This window comes from Nomascus leucogenys, chromosome 3 (genome assembly GCF_006542625.1).
Source record: "Nomascus leucogenys isolate Asia chromosome 3, Asia_NLE_v1, whole genome shotgun sequence".
NCBI classification, from domain to species: Eukaryota; Metazoa; Chordata; class Mammalia; order Primates; family Hylobatidae; genus Nomascus; species Nomascus leucogenys.
In genome coordinates this window covers 118046576-118068290 of record NC_044383.1, presented here as the reverse complement: position 1 = coordinate 118068290, position 21715 = coordinate 118046576, and the positions used below count along the sequence as shown (strand labels likewise).

General features: G+C 38.0%; 1 protein-coding gene across 1 annotated transcript in view; it reads right to left on the bottom strand.

The window, feature by feature from the left end:
• Positions 1-21715, bottom strand: part of ENPP1 (ectonucleotide pyrophosphatase/phosphodiesterase 1) — an 85662-nt gene that overhangs the window by 42198 nt on the left and 21749 nt on the right. Inside the window, exons 2-4 of the mRNA XM_030809691.1 lie at positions 4017-4089; positions 1783-1899; positions 629-754 (exon numbers count right to left, since the gene is read on the bottom strand). Of these exons, the coding sequence (XP_030665551.1) occupies positions 629-754; positions 1783-1899; positions 4017-4089 (316 nt within the window). The remainder of the gene's footprint in view (positions 1-628; positions 755-1782; positions 1900-4016; positions 4090-21715) is intronic.

Genomic DNA, 21715 nt, shown 5'->3' with positions numbered 1-21715 from the left:
TTCCTAATATTTTCAGCCAAAATTTACAACCCTCTCCTTCTATCCACTCATCAAAATCCTTGGTATTTTGGTGTCTTAGTTCTCTCTCGTATAGAGTCAGGTTCTGTCAAGAAATTTGAAAAAATAATAATAATAATACCTGGACGAGACATCATAATAGTATCGCCTTACAAAATGCCCTCGAATCTTTCTAAACAATTTCACATTGACTCTCTCAATGCACAGCAGACAGTGTCCCCATTTACTAGGAGGGAAGCCGGGACATAAAAGTCAGCCAGGACTGTAAGAGGGATCTTTCCACAAATACAGCATCAAGTGTGCTGCTATTATCAAAATAACATGAGAGGGTGGTGGCAGGGGAATGAGTGGTTATAGATAAAATATGATTGGCTGTATGTACATAATCATAATTATGAAGCTGGGTGATGGGTATAATGTTCATTACATACTCTCTCTCCCTATGTGTATGTTTAAAAGTTTCTTTAATAAAAAGTTTTAAAATTATTTTTTTCAGCTAACATAGTTGGCCAATAGCCATGACTCCTAATATAAAAGATAACACCTATGTAAAGCCCAGCTAAGACGCTGGAAGATGCCAGGCTGCTGCAGAGCCCAACGAGCACCTGACCTTGACACACAGAACTGTAGTTGATGCAGCAGTCGCCCTGGTCCTTGCAGTCATCTGAACAGGCACAGAGGCTTCTGGTCAACCTTTTCTCACCACACCTGAATTTGTTGCAAGTCCATATATGTTCTAGAAACAAACATCAGCAAAATGTGTTTTATGTCTCAAATTCAACATGTCCAAAGGGATCACAGAATTGCTGTCTTCCTGAGTATGATCCATGAGCAACAGTGAATGATTTGACAGCTCTTAATCACTCACAGAATCTGCCACTACCATGGCCACTCTGAACTAATGGGGTAAAATATGTAGGAACCAATTATTATTATTTCACTAAAACTCCAGAATTTTGTCATTTTCAAATTTGGACGCACCTTACCACTATGCAATTCATATGCAGACTTGGCTTCTTCTACCTGCTAAAATTTAATCTAAGTCTGACTCTCAGGCCAAGGTGAGAGGATTGCTTGAGGCCAGGAGTTTGAGATCAACCTGGGCAATGTAGTGAGACTTCGTCTCTACAAACATTTTAAAAATTAGCTGGGCACAGTGGTGTGAGCCTGTAGTTCCAGCTACTTGGGAGGCTGAGGCAGGAGGATCTCTTGAGCCCAGGAGTTCAAGGTTGCAATGAGCCATGGTCGAGCAACGGCTCTCCAGCCTGGGTGACAGAACAAGTCCCTGTCTTTAAAAAATAAACACTAATGAAAAATAAATAAATCTCTCTCATTTAAAAATTATTCCATGTCATATGCAGAGAATTCCACATCTAAGAAAATTTTCATATTCTGAGTTTTATTTTTAAAAATACAGGTGGACATATAAGATCTCTTGCTGTCAAAGAACCATAATGAAAATATTTCTATATTTCAAGCAGGCTTTTAGAATTTGAATGCAAATTAGATTACAAAGGCTTTCAGCATACATTAAAAATGGACAAAGTTCTGCTATCCATAAAATGTTTAACAAAGAAATTCTGTAAATTTTTTTCTCTTAAGGAACTGTTGAAAGAAAATATAAAAGCTAATGTCAAAATGTATATGTATGCTAAATTAAAAAAAATTCAAATGAATTAGGTACATCACATAACTGAAAGACACAGAGCTTTCCTTGATCTTTTCCTAATGACCATAACTCCATTTTTCCCTGCACATCCTTACCTGGTTCTATACACGTCTCCTGGTAATCTAAACAGCAGTTTCCAAGCTCAACACACGCAGCATCACAGCGACAGTTCCCAAATGTTCTCTCAAAACAACGACCTTTGCAACTTTTAACTGAAAATATTGAACAATAAGTCAGGTGTTTCTAATCATTATATAACTCAAAGTAAACATCAACGAATACAACTAAGTTAGGTGTACACTAGGTTCAAATACCACTTTAGAAAATACAGATGGGGTAATAAAGTAACTCAAAAATCTTTTCACAAATACACACAAAAAGTGATACAAACAGAAAGTAACCTTATGTACCTGGTTTGTGATTTTTATCTCCTGATGTAGGAAATAAAGATAACTTTATTATTATTATTATTACAAACCTTACTGGGTCTGACAAGACTTAAATGATCATGGTATGATAAAATAAAAGTCAGAATAAAGGCTTGTTCTGAATATTTCATGCTATGAAAAAGTTGGCTTAAGCAGGCATGGAGTTCCCCAAAATTTCAAAATGTGGGACAAAAATTTTTTAGAAGTGATTAAGAAAGGAAAAATTACCTAGCCTGCCTCACTCTCAATCCTGGTGTAAAGAAGTAGTGGGTTTGTTCAGAACATGCTTCCTGGCATAGCTCTTCCCTCCCTGACCTGAAACACCCGTTTCACCTTTAGATCCAGCCTGGCTCCCTCCAAAAAGCTTTCCTAACTCCCCAGCTAGGCCTGATTTCCATTTTTTTTAAGCTCATATAAAACCTTGTCCTTCCCCTCAATTACTTAATTCCACTTGTAACTAGGTTATTTGGTTAATATCCCAGTTAGACGGCAAACCAGGACCACATCTGGCTTTGCCCAGCATACTGTATCCCTAAAACCCAGCCAGGTGCATGCCATATAGTTGAGATTAGCATATTTTTGCTAAATGAATAAATGGTAGACATGGGAGAAAAGTACTTTTCATGACACACAACAATTTTACTGTTGAAGTTCATTACTAGATACCTTGAATAAGCCAGGTTTCATTGGAGAGCTAGAAAATTAGGACAATGAGAAAAAAAAGAAAAAAAGGAATGCATGGAAAATAATGGACATCCAACAACAACAAAAAAGAAATAATCTTAGTTCTTGAGTTTAATGGTGTTCTGACCCAAAAAGACACTGCCATGGAATTTACCTCTCATTTGATATTGGGAAATCAGGCAATTTTAAGAAGACGAAGTAACGATAATAATTTCTAGTGTCAGAAATATGAACTTTCCCGACCTGGAGTGGGGGTCGGGGAAGTCTATTAGAATAATAGCTATTACTTGGAGCTCATTAATATGTACCTAATAATTTTTAAAAATACGATGCATACTATGTTGGGCTTGGATTAAAATTGCTATTTTTCAATTTGTATGTGTCAACTCAGGAGTGAATCACTTCATGCTAAAAAATGACATAGGTAAACACTAAACTCTGTAACTGTTTACTTCAGTTAAACTTAGATACATGTGTTCTGAATAGTTTACTGAATACATAAAATTACTACCTTTCAACAGTACATGATAGCTTAATAATCACTAACAATTTTTTAAATAATTAATATTATAATCACAGAATAGCCAGACAGAAGAACCTGTTCAATTTTCAAAGCTGAATTCTCTAGAATGACCATCAATGATTTTATTGTGAGGGGATGGGGGGGAACTACCTCAAAGACAAGATAATAACCACTACGATTTACTGTGATCCAGTTTAATCATTTATTGTAATCTTGTCAATGCTGGATAGATTTCTGCAACTGATGGAAAGAAAAAATATATCTAGAAGTTTGAAAAATATCACTATGGCTTTGAAACAACCAATGTCTGCAATTTCAGAACCTTAAGAGCACATACTGACAAGTTTCTGATTGCCCAGGGATGGTAACTGTCACCTAGTAACCTACAGGGCTGCTTCAGCAACTAACTCCTTAGGGGAAAAGAGCAGTAAAGAATGCCCTCCGAGTCCCTGGAGGAAGTCAGGGAGCACGGGCTCCAGGACAACAGCATCAGAGCCCCCGGCCATGTTTTGTAAGTAGAACTTTACATGACTAATATAACACAAGAGCTTCAAGAAGAAGGCTCAAACCAGCGTTGAATTGACAGTATCTATGGAGTACCCATATGAATAGGAGATAATGTTTACCTCAGTCACATTCTTAATAAGGCTGTGCACACACATACACACACACACACACACACACGACTAATTACCTTCTTTGGCACAGCTTGGTTTCAACCCAAATATACAACCAAGTATTGTTGTTAACACACATACTGACAATACCTGTAGGGAGAAAAGAGAAAATTACATGGTTTCTTTTTTAAAAAATATTTTATTTTATTTTTTATTTTTAGAGATAGTGTCTTACTCTGTTAGCCAGGCTAGGGTACAGTGGCATGATCATAGTTCACTGTAACCTCGAAATCCTGGCATCAAGGGATCCTCCTGCCTCAGCCTCCCAAAGTGCTGGGATTATAGGCAAGAGCCACTAGGCCTGGCCTTATATAGTTCCAAAATCCTTTTATTTCTCCAAATGTTTTATTGCTTTAAATGTTTCTAAACTTGTTGGTGCTGTTCTTTTTTCCAGTCTGGGGCTAGTCACGTAGACATGTTCACTTTTTGAAAATTCCAACTATACACTTGTGATTTGTATACATTTCTGTATTTTATACTTCACTAAGTTGACTCAAATGTCAACCAACCATTCTATACCATCCAATGTTAATGTAATTAGAAGCTCTCCCAGTTAGTATAAATGAATTAGTCATAAAAATTATAATTATTAAGGGAAAGAGAGAGAAAACTCTATTTAGAGTCTGGATTTCCTATGTATTAATCCATTAAAGGAAATATATGGAATATTATAATGCCTATTTTAACAGTTCTACACAAACCCAAACCTAATATCCTCACATGTACTGTGGCACCTTGTGGGAATGAGCCCTGAAGAGGGATAGCTGACAACCTCCCAGACCAAGTGTTACGACAAACTAGTTGTGCGATTTCAGTCAGGTCACTTAAGCTTTCTAGATACCAGTTTATTCATCTATAAAATTTAAGGGTTGGACTACGTGATCTCTAAACATCTTTCCAGTGCTAACGCTTTGCCACTTTCCCATTCTCCACTCTTCTGGTCTTTGACATTTTTAAAATAAGTTGACACACCCTACAACCCCTAAGAATCATGACAGAACTTCTGTGAGTTAGAAGACAAAGGAGTAGAATAACCCACAAAACAATCCTCAATTTTTTTTGGTGGGACAAAATTTCCTTGAAAGCTCCTTGGAATATCAGATTACAGGGCACTCCAATAAAATATTAATCAAGTCCCAATGATGCGCAAAGACTGTCATACACTGAAGGAAAAAATAAGAGATAGCTCAAGGAGTTTCTATTTGGGGAGAAGTCAAAAACAGCACATCAGTGGCCCGTATTTGGTAGGCCCTACAAACCACCTGCAAAGTTCCACAGTTGTTTAAAGAAGGAGAAAGGTTGGGGTGGTTAGGGAGAGGGAGATCAGAAAGAGTTTCCTAGAGCAAGCCTTTGGCAGGGCTCTGAATGGGGGGAAATGATGGCATGATGTTGCCAGGCGGAACTGGAGGAAGGGAAGAGAGGACAGAACACAACAAACTTCTAGGAGAAAGGGCAGCATAAAGAAGGGTTCCAGGAAGGCAGGCACATGGAAGGTGGCAGATGAATAATGAACAGCCTATCTTAGCTGAAACCAAGAAAACGCAAAGGGGAATGGACAATGGTGGAGGTATGGAAAGATGGTGTAGTATTTCTGGAAAGCTAAGGTGAAGAGATAATAGAGACAGGAGGAATGGGTGAATAGGACCAAGTGGATGGTTGGTAGAGGCTTTTATGAATTCATTCCTTCAAATGAGGAGTATCGAGTACTGACTAGGTACTGGATATTCAGTAATAAAACAGACATGACCTCTGCTCTCAAGGTGCCTACTGTCAAGAGACTGCAAAGACTTAAGAGGAAGTGAATGGTAAGGAAAGTGAGGCAGCAGGTCTTACTTCAAAATAAAATGGATAAAGGAAAGGAAGATTTTTTGCAAAGAGAGCAAAAGGTTAGCCTTCTTTAAGGATGCGAAAACGTGTGTTTTTCTTTGTGTGTGTGTGTATATTCATTAAAATAAGGAGGTATCAGAGGAACAGCTTGAACAAGTAAGTCAACAAGGGCAAATAAGCAGAACAAGGTATCAGAAAAGAATAGTAATGGATTCTCCTAAACTTCTGATGGTGGTGTAAACTGACACAACTGTATGGAAAGATAATCTCTAAAAATATCTATCAAAAACATCGCAAATGGCCAGGCGTGGTGGCTCATGCCTATAATCCCAGCACTTTGAGAGGCTGAGTTGGAGGTTCACTTGAGGCCAGGAGTTCAAGACCAGCCTGGTCAACATGGTGAAACCCCATCTCTACTAAAAATACAAAAAAATAGCCCAGCATGGTGGTGCACGCCTATAATCCCCGCTGCTCAGGGGCGCTGAGACAGGAGAATCACTTGAACCCGGGAGGCGGAGGTTGCAGTGAGCACAGATCGCACCACTGCACTCCAGCCTGGGTGACAGAGCAAGATGCTCAAAAAAAAAAAACCAAAACAAAACAACAACAAAAACTGTTTTACTGTCAATTATAAATGTATAAGAAAATAAAACATAGTAAAACATCTATATTTAGTGTATTATAATTTAAAACATTAAAAACAGGAAGAATTGGCCAGGTGCGGTGGCTCATGCCTGTAATCCCAGCACTCTGGGAGGCCAAGGTGGGTGGATCACGAGGTCAAGAGTTAAAGACCAGCCTGGCCAAGATGGTGAAACCCCGTCTCTACCAAAAATACAAAAATTAGCCAGGGCAGTGGTAGGCTCCTGTAATCCCAGCTACTTGGGAGGCTGAGGTGGAGGTTGCAGTGAGCCAAGATCGTGCCACTGCACTCCAGCCTGGGCGACAGAGTGAGACTCTGTCTCAAGAAAAAAAAAAAAAAAGCATAAAGAATTGAAATTGTATTTATCTGTAAACTTATCTAGAATAGTCCAAACAGTACTTACCTTCTTCTCATCTATCACATAACTCACAATACAAGGTGAGAATATTTTCTATGCCTTGGAGAATTGTCATATTCCATATTCCTTTCTAAGTTTAGATCAGTTTCCAATGTTTTCACATAACCTTTGCACCTTCAACATTATGAAATGTCTCCAAGAGGAAGTTTTGTGCAGTGTCACTCCCTCTGGGATATCTTCATTCTTTTTCTCACAACCACTCTCCTCATTTGTGTCAAAAAATTCAGCTTCACTAGACTCCTCTGGCTTCATATCTGGAGTCTATTGCACCATGGCAGTGTTAGCATTCCCATGGCTAGCTGTTTCTTCCACGACTCCATTTATTTTGACTTCCATTTCACTTCCAGCATTATTACCTCTTTTCTTTTCTTTACTTTCATTCTTTATCAGTTCATTCACTTTTTCAATTATCCACTTTTTGAAAATGTAATACAGGTTTACTTCTGAGAGGTAAAGCAACAGCACAACTACATGCTTTGCTGTCCGTGCATGAACTGACTAAAAGATGCCCATGGGCTAACCACTGAAAGATTTTGAAAGAAATGATGCAATTGGTCACTGACCATAATTTGCACTTGCTATTCGCACAGTGATTTGTGGATTGATGAGCTAGCAGCAAAGTTTGTACTTTATGGAATTACTCACAGTTAATATATCTTGGTAAATGAAATTAGAACTATGTTGTTGGGAGCTGGTTTTATTTAATTAAACTGTGGTAACTGAAATTGCGCACGTCAGAGAATCATGCAAAGCTAGTACTAACTGTACTCTCACAAGTTGCCAAAATAGCTGTCCAAGGGTGTTTATTTCAAAACTGTATTCATAAAACAAACAAACAAAAAAACTGGGAAGAACCTAAGCTCATTTTAAGGAAGCTGGTTGAACAAGTCATATTTTCCTTATACAATAAAATACTCTCAGGGGGTTAGCCTCAGAGATAGGCATGTCAGAAGGCTGAGAGGAAGATATATACACACACACACAAAAAAACATACATACACACACAAAACAAACTAAGGTATAGCAAAAGGAAGCTAGAAACAGCTGATGATGAGCCTCTTCAATCTTCTCGACCAAGTAAGAAGCATCTGGGTGGGAGTGTGGAAGGAATAGAGAGGGCTTAGGGCATCCCATGTGAAAGATGGCAACAAATCAGTGGGGACAACAAAGACTGTCAACAAGGGAAGAGTAAAAAGACCCTCAAGCTCTGGGAGCTCAGCTTAATCTGAAATCATGGAATATAACAAACTTGAATGGCCTGAAATTCTAGGAGTGGAAGTGGGAAAATGGGAAAAAAAAAAAGATGACACGCCCTGGGAGAGGGAAAGGTGGGGAAAGCAGAACACAAAAGGGGATAAGAGAATTAAGGCATGGGTGGAATGGCTGAAAGGGGCAGGACCAATTGGATATGGGTATTGGAGTAGAAGAACTAGATGGACAGGAAAACTACTATGGAAAGACTAGGTGGTAAGCAAGCATTTAAATGGTAACCATTGGTTTAAAATACACATGGTTTATATACAGCTCTTTATCCTCTTGTTAAGTAGCTGAAGACACATGCTGACTTTTAAAAATCACCTCTTCATTGTCAAAAAGAAGTTCTTGATTTACCTTTTATAAGATGAGGCATAGCACAGAACTGAAACAAAAGTATGACAATAGAAACGATCATTTCTCATTTACGGTCACATCCAAAAAAGACGAAATTTAGAATATCTACTACTCTGTTACAAAACACCTAATCAGAATGATTGTTAGTAGGAAATTCCCCTTCAACAATTTTCAGAGCTGTGAAACCTAATTTAGTTTGAATTTTCTTGTCAAAGCAGTTTAACTCATCAATGTCATAATCTACCATCCATTTTAATCTCCATAACAATTTAGGTATTTTTCAAATTTTCATATTTTCTAAGAAACCATAGAAAAACATCTTATCTTAGAAAACCAGAAACTGGGAGACAGAAAGTAAAAGCAAAGTTCTTGGAATATTTGGAGTTTCCTGCTTCTTTAGTTAACTAAATCATTAGTTCTTAGACATTTAGTGAGTCAAAAGAAATACTAAAAAAAAAAATTTTTTTCCCTCACTGATTCCCTCAAATACAATGGCATTAATATCACGTGTATTATTCTTTCTGTACCAGGCATTCATTGAAATATGAGTGTCCACAATGTGCAGTCCCTGCACTAAAGACCAGAGATACAAAGAAAACAACTCCTACCCTTACAGAGAAACAAAGGAAGTTGGCCGGGGGAAGCATTAGAACGAATGATTGCAATGGACTTCAGTAGAAACATGTAAAAAATGCTAACATACTAACAACACAGTGGAGAGCAGAAAAGAAAAGGCTTTCAAAAGGCTTTACAAAGAGAGATTTGGAGAAAAAGGGACCTCTCCCTCGGTCAGTAAACAAAGGTTTGAGTATCTGCAAGATGCAATGTATTGAGATTCTGTGGAGAAATACAAAAAAAAAAATTAATTTGTGGTGAAGTCCTAATGTCAGAGTTTATAAATCTAATAAAGGCAACAACAACTCTGGAATGATGCCATAGGCTGATAATAAAGATATGACATAGTTAGAAGCAACCTAAGAAATGACATAGTGGTGACCATATATACGCCACGGTGCTTCATGCAAAGCCACAGAGGTAGGGAAGACACCACCAGCCTGGGAAGGAGAAAATAACAGTAACAATCATGGCTGTCTAGTAATTCCTATGTGCTGGGCACTTTTCTAAGAGTTTTATATTAAATCATTTAATCCACACTATAACATCACAAGACAGATTATGATTAACACAGTTTAAGGAAGGTGAGCTACGGAGGTTAGTAACTTGCCAAGGACCGGGGGTTGATAAGCATCCACAGCAAGATTTGAACATAGGCAGGCAGAGTGTAAAGGAGGCAGGTAGGAGTGGGAAGGGAAGGGGCTGGAGGGAAAAGGGGGGGGGAAAGGGTCCTGAGGCAGCCTGGGGGCGGTCAGTGGAGTGTGTTCAGACACTGAAATATGAAAGTGACAGGACTGGATTTACAAATCCCAAAGTGACAGGACTGGAAGGCTATGCTATGAGGCCGGTGGGAAATGAGGCCTTGGACTTGCTGGACCCTCTTCACCGAGGAGATGCTAGCACCATGTTTCTCTAGGTCTTTCCTCACCCCTAGTTACTGCAGCTCTTACCATGCTCCATAAGATTTGCCTGTCTCTGACTAGACTGTGAGTTCCCGAGAGGCATGGATTTATTTACTCAGTCCTGTGTTTTCCACGTCTAGCATGGTGCCTTGCACAAAGTAAACATTCAACAAATAATCATTAAGCTGAACATCAGCAAGCTGTGATTTAAACATAAATGGGGAGAAACCATAAATCCCCTAATTTTCCTCATCTAAGCTGACAAAGTCAGTTTGTTAAGTGACGTTCTGTCTGCTTTACATAAAGGATACCTACAAAAAATATACACACAAAATTTTGTTTAGGAAATGGGAGATTGCTGGATGTGGTATTCCAATGTGACGGATGGTATAAAAATGCCATTTGAAATGTATCAGTTGACTACATTGCCTATTGGTCCTCTGATCTTTGACCAAAGTTGCGTGCTTTCTGAAAAAGAACTGTAAGGATTCAGACCAGCGTGGTGCTGGGAGTCTTCACGGGATTTCGTTTGCTGGAGGATGGGGTTTCGATCCTATTGAGTAAATCCAGTGCCAAGAAACTTCTACAAGAGATTCAAAGGAAGACTCAAAGACAACACATTCCTGAAGAACTTTGGAGCATTACAAAAGCTCAAAGCAGAAGTTAGAATCTCTTCTAAAAAAAAGTTCCTAAGTCCACTCAAGCAGTTGTTCATGCATGCTTGGTCTCTTATGCACCCAGTATCATTTTAGTTACACTAGATTTATCTGAAGAAGATCCTCTCAAACTGCAGTGAAACTTGGTGTGAAGCTGTTTACATAACTAGTCACATGAAAATCAGGAAAAGAGACATCCAGCACTGAACAAGCACATCACATAGGAACAAATCTCACAATCTCTCAGTGAAACACGAAAACTGAAGAAATTGACATCTGCCTGGTAGAAAGAGCTTCAAGTTCAAAATGACTTTGGTTCAAATCCCACCTTTCAATTCATTTATTCAGCATTGAACAAATATTTCTTGAGACCCTACTACATCTCAAGCACTGACCTAGTGTGGGAGAGACACCTGTGCACAAAACAACTGCAGTGGTCTCAGGCGGCTTGCATTCTTCTGATTTCTAGACAACCAGCAGCTGTGAAAGTAGGGAATATTTCAAATCCTCACTAAGCCTTATTTTTAAATCTATGAAGTGGTGATAATACCCACCTCATAAAGTTGGCAGGAGCCTTCGGCAGAATGTACAAAACATGCCTAGATTGGTGACAACGGCACAGGTTACTGAATAAATGGTAGTTCCTACTAGAAGTATCCAATCACTGAAAGGACTGGGTCCACTACAGATTCTTCCAAAGGGATAGTACAACTTTACCAATGTTTGTCAGCTGTAGGACAGCCCAGTTCCTATTTTCTTAAATGCCATAAACCAGTGCATTAACATTTTTCCTTTTTTTGTTTTAGTTCTACAGTCATCTGTTTTCAACAGTAGCTGACGACCATGCAGGAGCAAGGAATCTGAGAAGAAATACAGCATATTATTTTGCAGGAAATGATGGTACTAGACATTTTAGTTATAGGTATACAGTGGCCTTCCAGCCCATGCTACTGAAAAGGGAATCCATATAAACATGAATTTGTATTAATATATTAGAGATTTCTACAGATTCATATCTATCTGCACTTTTAATATATTGCAGCCCTAGACTGATCCAAGCATTTTGGGTACAAGTAGCTGTGAAAAATCCTAAAACAAATGCCATAAAACATCTATATTATTTGTACTTCTGGGAGTTTATACTAAGGTTAAGAAAGTATGTACAAATATGTAGATGTAAATATATACATTACAGTACTATGTATAAGAAAAAATAGACATACACATAATGTCCAAGAGTAGGAAAATAGCTAAACAAATATAGACCACTTATATAACTGTTATACAGCCATTAACAGTGATGATTTAGAAGAATATTTAATTGACATGGAAAAATGACACATTATTGGGTACAAAGAACAGATTATAAAACAGAATGGGTAATATGGTCCCAATTTTTGGTTATACATAAATGTACAGATGATGGATGGGCTTACAAGTTATTTTGTCATCTTCTTGTGTTTATATTTACTTTCCAAAGTTTCTCCAACGGACCCATGTACTTCTGGATTCAGTACACAGGACAACCACAGGACTAGTGTGGGTATTAGTGACCCAGAGTAAACTCTTCCTCATTCTGGCATTTTAGGGGTTCTCAGCATAATAGTAAGCTCCTTCTCTGCCTATTTACCTTAAGCAAACTCCAGTAAACAAATTCTGCCTGAATACTCAAAGCTCCATGAAATCTACCTAATCTCTCATCCTTAAATATAAATGAATCACCACGATTCACCAGTCACTTGAGGTAAGCCTAAAACAAAAGTCTAAGATGAACACAGAAGGGTAAAGGGGAGAGGGGAAGAGAAAAAAAATTAGAAATAAAAACACATCTTATTAAGTATATTCAATGGGATTCAAAAAGACATATACAAAACTTCACATCAAAGAGTCCTAATATCAAGTATCCAAAATAATAAATCATAGAAGAAGGCTCATACCGATTCACATCATTGTAAAATTCCAGGACAACAACAGTAAAAAGATCTTCAAGTGAAAGGCCATGCTAACTTCATCAACTAGGCTGTAAGGACGGTAAGATTAGAGTTTATTTCTCCTTGGAGGTTTTGAAGAACTCAGTGGTGAAGGTATCTGGGCCTAGAAAAATCTGTGTAAGAACTTTACTAATTTGTGGTTCAATCTCTTCATGGGTTACAGAATTACTTAGATTTTCTAATTGTTCTTGGGTCATTTTGATAAGTTGTATTTTTCCTGTAATTTTTCATTTCACCTACATTTTCAAACATATTGTTATAAAGTTGTTTATAATAACCCTTTGTTATACTTTCAATGTCTGCAGCCTCTCTATTTGTGTTCTTTTTCATTCCTGATATGATTCGCACTGCTGCCCTTTTTTTGTCTGTTTGTTTTTTGCTTAATGAGGCCAACCAGGAGTAATCTTATCTTCTCTTTTGTATGCTTATTGTTATTTTATTAATGTCTGGTCTTACTCTTATTTTTCTTTCTTTTCATATCTAGGCTTAATGTTCTGGGTTTCGCTTTTTTTTTTCTTACTGTTAATATGGATGCTTAGATTATAGCTTTTCAGACTTTTCTTTTAATATTACTATTATTCTAACTTGTAAACCCCTTAAGGCATCATTGTTTTATAAGTTCATTTAAACTTACCAAATATTTACCACTCTCTTTATGCATTTTTTCTTCTCAGCTTTCATCTGGAATCATCAGCCTAAAGTACATCTTTTAGATTTTTCCTGATAGCAGACTCTCTCAGTATTTGTTAGTCTGTACATGTCTTTGGTTTATTCTTGTTTTTGAAAGATATTTCTACTGGATATGCAAATTCCAGTTTGGCAATTATTTTCTTTTGGCACAGTGATGATATCATTACACTACCTTATGCTTTAATCATCGCCACTGAGAATCCAGTAATCAAGACTATCATCCTTTTGAAGTGAATCTGTCTTATTTTCTCCAATACCTTTAAACTTTTTTATTTTCAACTTTGTGTTCTACAATGTTATTCTGTTGTCAACATATATCTATTTTATCTATTCTACTTAAGATTCAATAAGCTACATGAATCTAAAGATTGGTGTCTTTCACTAGTTCTTGAATTGTCATTTCTTCAAATAGTGTTCAAACTTAGAAATAAGGTAAGATAGATAATAGTAACGGAAAACAGTATATTATTTTAAAAAGATCTAGAAAGCTAAAAAAAATAAAATTTCTAGAAATGAAAAATAAAATGAATAAAATTAACTCAATGATTTAAGAGCAAAAGAGACATGTAGAAGACACTAAAGATTACATATTAATGCCTGCCTATGTGATGCCTCGGAACATCTAATATGATAATTGCCTTAGAGCAGAATGCCCTACATCCTCATAATTATGTCAGCCTTGGCAATTATGGGAATAGTAATATTTATTATCTGATTAACAGGTCTCAAGATTCACAGAAATCATTATAGGAATATCTATTAACTTACAGCTGGCATAGGTTGAAAATGACAATGATAGAAGGAAGGGGAAGTAGTAAAGAAGTAATGGAAGAGTTATTTTATAAACTTTTGTTTGTTTGGTTGGTTGGGTGTTTTGTTTTTTTTTTGAGACAGAGTCTCACACTGTCACCCAGGCTGGAGTACAGTGATGACAGCTCACTGCAACCTCCACCTCCCAGGTGCAAACGATTCTCCTGCTTCAGCCTCCTGAGTGGCTGGGACTACAGGCATGCGCCACCACACCCGGCTAAGTTTTGTATTTTTAGTAGAGACGGGGTTTCACCATGTTGGCCAGGATGGTCTCAAACTCCTGACCTCAGGCGATCTGCCTGCCTTGGCCTCCCAAAGTGCTGGGATTACAGACATGACCCACTGTGTCTGGCCTTTATAAACTTTAAAGTAATTTATTAAACTACACACACACACACACACACACACACACACACACACACACACAATGACAACAGGAACCCCAAATAAGCTAGAAAACTCACTCTTGTTCTTGGTGGGCAAGGTCATTTATTACCAAACCACTGCTTGTAAAGACTGACAAGAAGCAATCAGTAGGCTAATGGCAACGTAACAGAGGGGAACCCTACTGGTTTCCTTTGCCTCTGCACAGATCCACACATAAGGTAGTCCTTGTCACTACCTGCTCAAGCCCAGCTGCTAAAGCACGTCTAGGACCTCTCTGCATGAGCTCTAAGCAAGCTAAGATCACAAGCACTTTCCCTAAAAAGGGATTCCTGCTTCTATGGATAAAAAGAATCTCTGCCCTATGGATGACAGTACTGCACTTTCCACAAACATAAAAGGAAGGATATTGGCTTTAAAATGAGTAATGTTAAGACAGAAGTCCACAAAAACATGCTTCAAAGACTTATCACAACAATTTTGTCTGACTTTCCAAGAATCCACCATCAACCCTTTTTTTTTACAATAATGATTAATGAAATTGCTGGACGTATGCCATCATGTCAAACAGTACTTGCTTCTAATTTGTGTCAGTGTCATGAATCTCATGCATTTAAAAAAACAGCAACTTCTTTTATTATTTGGTAAGTGGGGGAAATTAGTAGCAGGCTGAGTTTAATAGATTTTATCTAAGTGGATTCTAATTGTGAATAAAGAGAACAATAAGATTTTGTCTAAGTGGATGCTAATTGTGAATAAAGAGAACAGTATTCATTAAAACACACACACACACACACACACACAAACACACACGGCTGGGCGTGGTGGCTCACGCCTGTAATCCCAGCATTTTGGGAGGCTGAGGTGGGCAGATCACCTGAGGTCAGGAGTTCAAGACCAGCCTGATCAACATGGTGAAACCCTGTCTCTACTAAAAATACAAAAAATTAGCCAGGTATGGCGGCGGGTGCCTGTAATCCCAGCTACTGGGGAGGCTGAGGCAGGAGAATCGCTTGAACCCAGGAGGCGGAGGTTGCAGTAAGCTGAGATCATGCCATTGCACTCCAGCCTGGGCAGCAAGAACAAAACTCCATCTCAAAAAATAAAAAAGAAAACCACACACTCTTTTTGGGGATCTTCTGTGCTTTCTGTCACATCTTTCTTTTAAAAGAACAGAAGACAAGAGAAATAAAGTCAGAGAAGTTTGAGAAGTTTTACGATTACGACATGAGATGGAAATCCTTAAGTGGTCCCCATATGTCACTTAGGGGATCTGGGCCTTTAACCTTTCTCTAAATGAAAAATTAAGATAATCGCAAGTATAGTTTTTAACTTTCAAGTATGATATGATGTACATGAAAGAGAACACAATCCCCTAAATCTAATATAATTTAGCAGTCACTGGTAATAGAAAATGCAGCTCAAAACAATTATTTTAAATGATGAGAACACATGGACACATGAGGGGGGAACAACACACACTGGGCCTGTCAGGGGTGCAGCGAGGGAAAGCATCAGGAAGAACAGCTAATGGATGCTGGGCTTAATACCTGGGTGATGGGATGATCTGTACGGCAAACCACCATGGCACATGTTCACCTATGAAACAAACCTGCACATTTTGCACATGTACCCCTGAATTTAAAATAGAAGTTGAAGAAAAAAATAATAAAAATAAAAATAAACAATTATTTTAGATAAACATAGTATAGACTTGGTTGCACTAGTATCTTGGGCAAATAAAACTATCAGATTCTTCTCTAAACTAAAATTAGTAATCCAGAAAAAGGTATTTTAGTACCTCTGATATTTAAGCAAATAATCATTACATCATTTCTCTTTTTAATTAATTATCCTGATAAATAAGCATTTGAAGAACAGACTCAAAGAAAACTTCTATCAGTAACTCATGGGAGCTGGTAATGACAATTGACAAAATAATTTTTTTAGAAGGAAAGGTTAAAATGAAGTATCAAATTAAATGACTGGCTTAAGAAAGCAGGAATGATTCATATTTTACCAGTTAAACTGTAAGTAAATTACACATTAAAATTCCAGCCATATTCAATTAAAAATATAAGTTTGGTGAAATTGTGACCATAATCACAAAGAGACCAGTAACTCTCAATGGTTTCATATCTGAATTAAGACATGTATTACTTTTGGAGCTTTGTGATCTTGAGAAAGTTACATTATTTATGTCCCTTTATCAATAAAAATAAAGAGTTGGACTAAATATTTTCTATGGTACCTAATAAATGTAAAATGTCTACAAATTTACTTCTCTCTGGAAACTAATCATACCTTTATTTGAATAACCACTGACCCTATATCCTGTACCCTCTTCTCTTAAAGACTATTACCTCGGCTGGGTGCGGTGGCTCACGCCTGTAATCCCAGCTCTTTGGGAGGCCAAGGCAGGCAGATCACGAAGTCAGGAGTTCGAGACCAGCCTGGCCAACATGATGAAACCCCGTCTCTGCTAAAATGGTGAAACCCCATCTCTACTAAAAATACAAAAAAAAAAATTTGGCGTAGTGGCACACGCCTGTAATCCTAGCAACTCAGGGGCCTAAGGCAGGAGAACTGTTTGAACCCAGGAGGCGGAGGTTGCAGTGGGCTGAGATCACGCCACTGCACTCCAGCGTGGGCGACAGAGCGAGACTCCATCTCAGAAAAAAAAAACAAAACGACTATTACCTCAAATATGTACATACATAAGATTCTTGGTTGAACACAGGCTATTAGAATGAGAAGCTTGTCTTCAGAAGCTCCTGAAACACCAGCCCAGGAGCCTCACTTCCCCAGGCAAAGCAGAAAAGGGGTCAGAAACTCACCTGCAGCAGGCCCTTTATATTTGAAACCTTTCCTGGGTTTCTGCAAGCCCTCCAGACAGCTGATATTTCTAGGGCAATTATTCTCCTCTCCTATTATGCTCTTTCATTTTTGTTTCAATAAGTATCAAACATTTTCGAAGAAAAAGAAAACCAGCACCTATAACTTCTGCCTCAGTGGGCAAATCACTTCTTTACTAAGATCTCACCAAGTGCTTTCACAGGTCATTTCTCTCTGAAGTTAAAGGTCAAAGAATAAAACATCCATCTCATAGTATAAAGTAATGGTTTCGTTGAGCTTTGATGTTCATCTTCACTCCATGACTTGTAGACCGTCATTGAATCTTGAGACACAAGCATTTCATCAATAAGGAGAGTGACAGAAAACACCTCAACTGCACAGCAGAATCACTCTTTAAAAGGCTAAAGGGTCCCTCCTCAGATGCAGACTCCAGCCACTGGAACTTCTATTTAGATCCGCAAATAGTTAACCCCCAGAAGTAATCACAGAATTATTAAACATCCACTCCTCTGTTCTTGGTCTGATGGTTTTAACTGTCTCCTGTCTTCAGTAGGACTATCACTGTAGCAAAAATGCTGTTTTTGTGGCCTTTCTTTATCTATTGTACTGATTTACTTCAGCATCTTAAGAAAGGCAATCTATTGAGAAAAAAGATCTTGAGGAAAGTGCTTAGTAAACAAACTTTCTATCTCTTGCTTGACAACAAAATAAAATGGCAAATGGAGCAAATGTTTAAAGGTATAAAATAAAATCACCAGAAGAAAAGATGAGCAAATATTTTTACAATTTTGCTTTACAAGTATGACACAAAATCCAAAAATTATAATGGAAAAGTTGATACATTTGAGTTTATAAAAATTGAAAATTCCTGTAAAGCCAAAAAAAAAAAAAAATCCACCACATTGGGATGGGGAACTAGGATAAGACATTTTTGATATATGACAATAGATAATAGGGTATAAAAATCAAGTAGGAAAAAAACCCAATTTTTAAAAATACCAAAAGTAATAAACCAACTATTTAAAGAAAATAGCTAATAAAAATATAAAACATTCACTTTCATTAAAAAAAATCAAAGAACTACAAATCAATGAGTCCCTTTTCTACCCAACAAAATGAACAAACATTAAAAAGATTGATAATCACAAGCACTGACAAGCACCTGAGGAGAAATACTCTTTTGACACTGTCTTCACAAAGTGTTAAGTTCCTTTCTAAAAGGTCATTTCGATGAATCTACCTAAATTCAAAGTGTGCATATTTACCACTCTTGCAATTCCATTTCTATTATCTGCTAGAAATCCTCACAAAAGCATACAAAGATATGCACACAGAGATATTTATTGTAGCAGTGTTTGGAATTGCAAACACTTGCAAATAACCTAAATTTCTGTTTATAAATAATGGAGCAAATATAATAAAATTTGGTAAATCCAAACAACATAAAATCCTATCCAATTATTTTAAACTTATGTAGATCCATCACTGGAATACTTGCTCTTAAAGCCTTCAGCCTCCATGTAAGCAGTTACCCTTACACAGAGGTCACCATGCTGCGAGGAATCCCAACCATTCCGTGCACAGAGACCACCTGGGGAGGCCCTAAGACTGAATGCAGAGAGAGAAAGATGCCTGGCCAGCCCCTAAATGCCCCAGCCCTTGCTGTTCCAACTGTAAGTCACCATCTAACTGCAGCTGCATGACAGACCCTGATTCACAAAGGTCCAGTAAAGCCTTTCGTGGACTCCTGACACACCAAAAACTATGAGAGATTTTTGAGTTTACAGAGCTGATGACCAGGTGCTGAACAGAGATGAATTTATCAGGTTGATCACACAAACCAAGATGGCTCCCTGCCCACAGGAGGAAGCACGCTTGCCTTTCTCCTTCTCCCAGATCTTATGCCTAAATCATTCCCAAGGTAAAGTGCACATCTGGCCAGCTTCATTCTGAGGTAATAACCTGGTTATTCATCACTTCATTGGAGAAAGGGAGATGTCTGAAAACGAATCCACACATATAGTGCAATGGAGGCATGGGTGGTGTGATGCCCACCTTTGGGAAATGCAGAGTTCAGGCACAAAGGTTTATGTAAGCCCACTCCTAATTTGCAAGGTGGAGAAACTGACTTTTGATTATACACACTAGTTTTACATTATATAATATCAAGAAATCTGTAAGGAAAAAAAAAAACAAGTCAAGAGAACCTAAAAGCCTGGAACATCCTGTAGGGCCAGAAAGTAAGGAAGTGCTAAACATTTACAAACATACACACGTCAAAGGGTCACAGAAATTAACTGCCAAGTGGCCATGGCTGGAACGAGTTAAGCAAAAACATGAAAAACAGAGTACTGAGTTATAATTCAAAGTATAAATTAGACATTAATGACTCCATACTGAAAAAGACTGAATAAATAAATATAAGGGGGAGAACAAATTTCCAATTCAGAAGAATTCCAAATAATTTATGCAGATACTCCACCATCAGGGAGGTGGAATGTAACTCTCTACCAAAGGTACAGTATGGAAAGGGACAAAAAAAGAGTATCTTTATGGCAAAGAAACCTGAAAGAGACTACTTCAGCCAGGTAGTCAAGGTTAACATCATCAATGACAAGACCTATTAATAGCATTAATAGCAGAAACTCTTGAAATGATGTGTTAAGAATGGCACTTTACCATCTGTCATGTGCTTCCCAAAAATACGTCAGTCAAGTATAATCATGAGAAAAACATCAGACATATCCCAGTTGAAGGACATTCCACAAAATACATGACTCATACTCTTTAAAACTGTCAAGGTCATCAAAAACAAGGAAAGTCTGAGACACTTCGCCAAGAAAAGCCTAAGGAGGCCTGACAACTCAGTGTAATGTGGTATTCCTGGATGGGGTACTGGAACAAAAAAACAAAAAAAGACATTAGGGAAAAAACAAGTAATTCTGAATAAAGTATGGACTTCAGTTAATAATCATGTATCACTGTTGATTCATGAGCTGTAACAAATGGACCTTACTAATGTAAGATGTTAATGACAGAGGAATTGGGCATGGAGTATATGGAACTCTGCACAAGCTTCACAGCTTTTCTATAAATCTAAAACTATTCTCAAACAGTATGTTTATTGAAAGGAAAAAGAAAAAAGAGAAAAGAGAAACAGGCATGAATCCATATTATTCTACCAAAAAAAAATTCCATTTCATTTTTTAAAATTTTTGATCTATTTTCTTTTCTTTTTTTTTTTTTTTTTTTGAGAGATGGGCTGTCACATTGTTGCCCAGGCCGGAGTGCAGTGGCGTGATCTTGGCTCACTGCAACCTCCACCTCCCAGGCTCAAGTGATCCTCCCATCTCAGCCTCTCGAGTAGCTGGGACTACAGGTACATGCCACCATGCCCGGCTAATTTTCTGTATTTTTGGTAGAGACAGTGGTTTCATCATGTTGCCAAGGCTGGTCTTGAACTCCTGAGCTCAAGCAATCCACCCACCTCGGCCTTCCAGCATGCTGGGATTATAGGCGTGAGCCACCCAGCCTGGCCCTATTTTTTTTTATTATTGTTTTAAATGCATTTACACACTCAAACCCATATACGTATATAACTGACAAATGATTCGATATACAATTTTTGTTTCATTTTTTGCATGTAATACTATTTTGTAAACATTTTCTTATCAATAAATCTTTTAAAATATACATATTTTAATTTAGGTAGATCTACAGCCTGGGACATGGAAATATGTAAATCATAAACAGAATTAAGCTAAAAAGGCAAACTGAACTTTCACTTTTTACATTTCATCAATGTATTATTTTTTTAAATCAACAATGTGCAGACAGTGCTTTCACATCCTTTCCCTGCCTGTGATGGACACTGTGGTCAGGTGCCTGGACTCCCCTTCAGAGATAAAGGCACCACTACTCCTCCAGCTGCTGGGAGTGGTCACCTATAGGGAGTGTCTCAGCTAAAGACAGCCACTTTGCCCAAAGTCTCTCCTCCTTCCTGGGGCAGGTTGCTCCCTCCTGGACCACTCTAGAGGGTCTCACACTAGTTTAAGAAGGTCCGTAGAGTGGGCATAGCCTCCAATGAGCATCATATCCACTGAGCATTGCAGCTCACCTTCACCCTCTGCACAGCCCTACTTTCTTGCCTTGCCTTCCACAGGTGCACAGCCTCCAATGAGCATCACACCCAATGAGCACTGCAGCTCACATTAATCCTCTGTACGACCCCAATTCCTCGTCTTGCCTTCCACAGGTGCTGATCTCAAGAACATACTCTAATGAAATCCCAGGCATGCTCATTTCCATCTAAC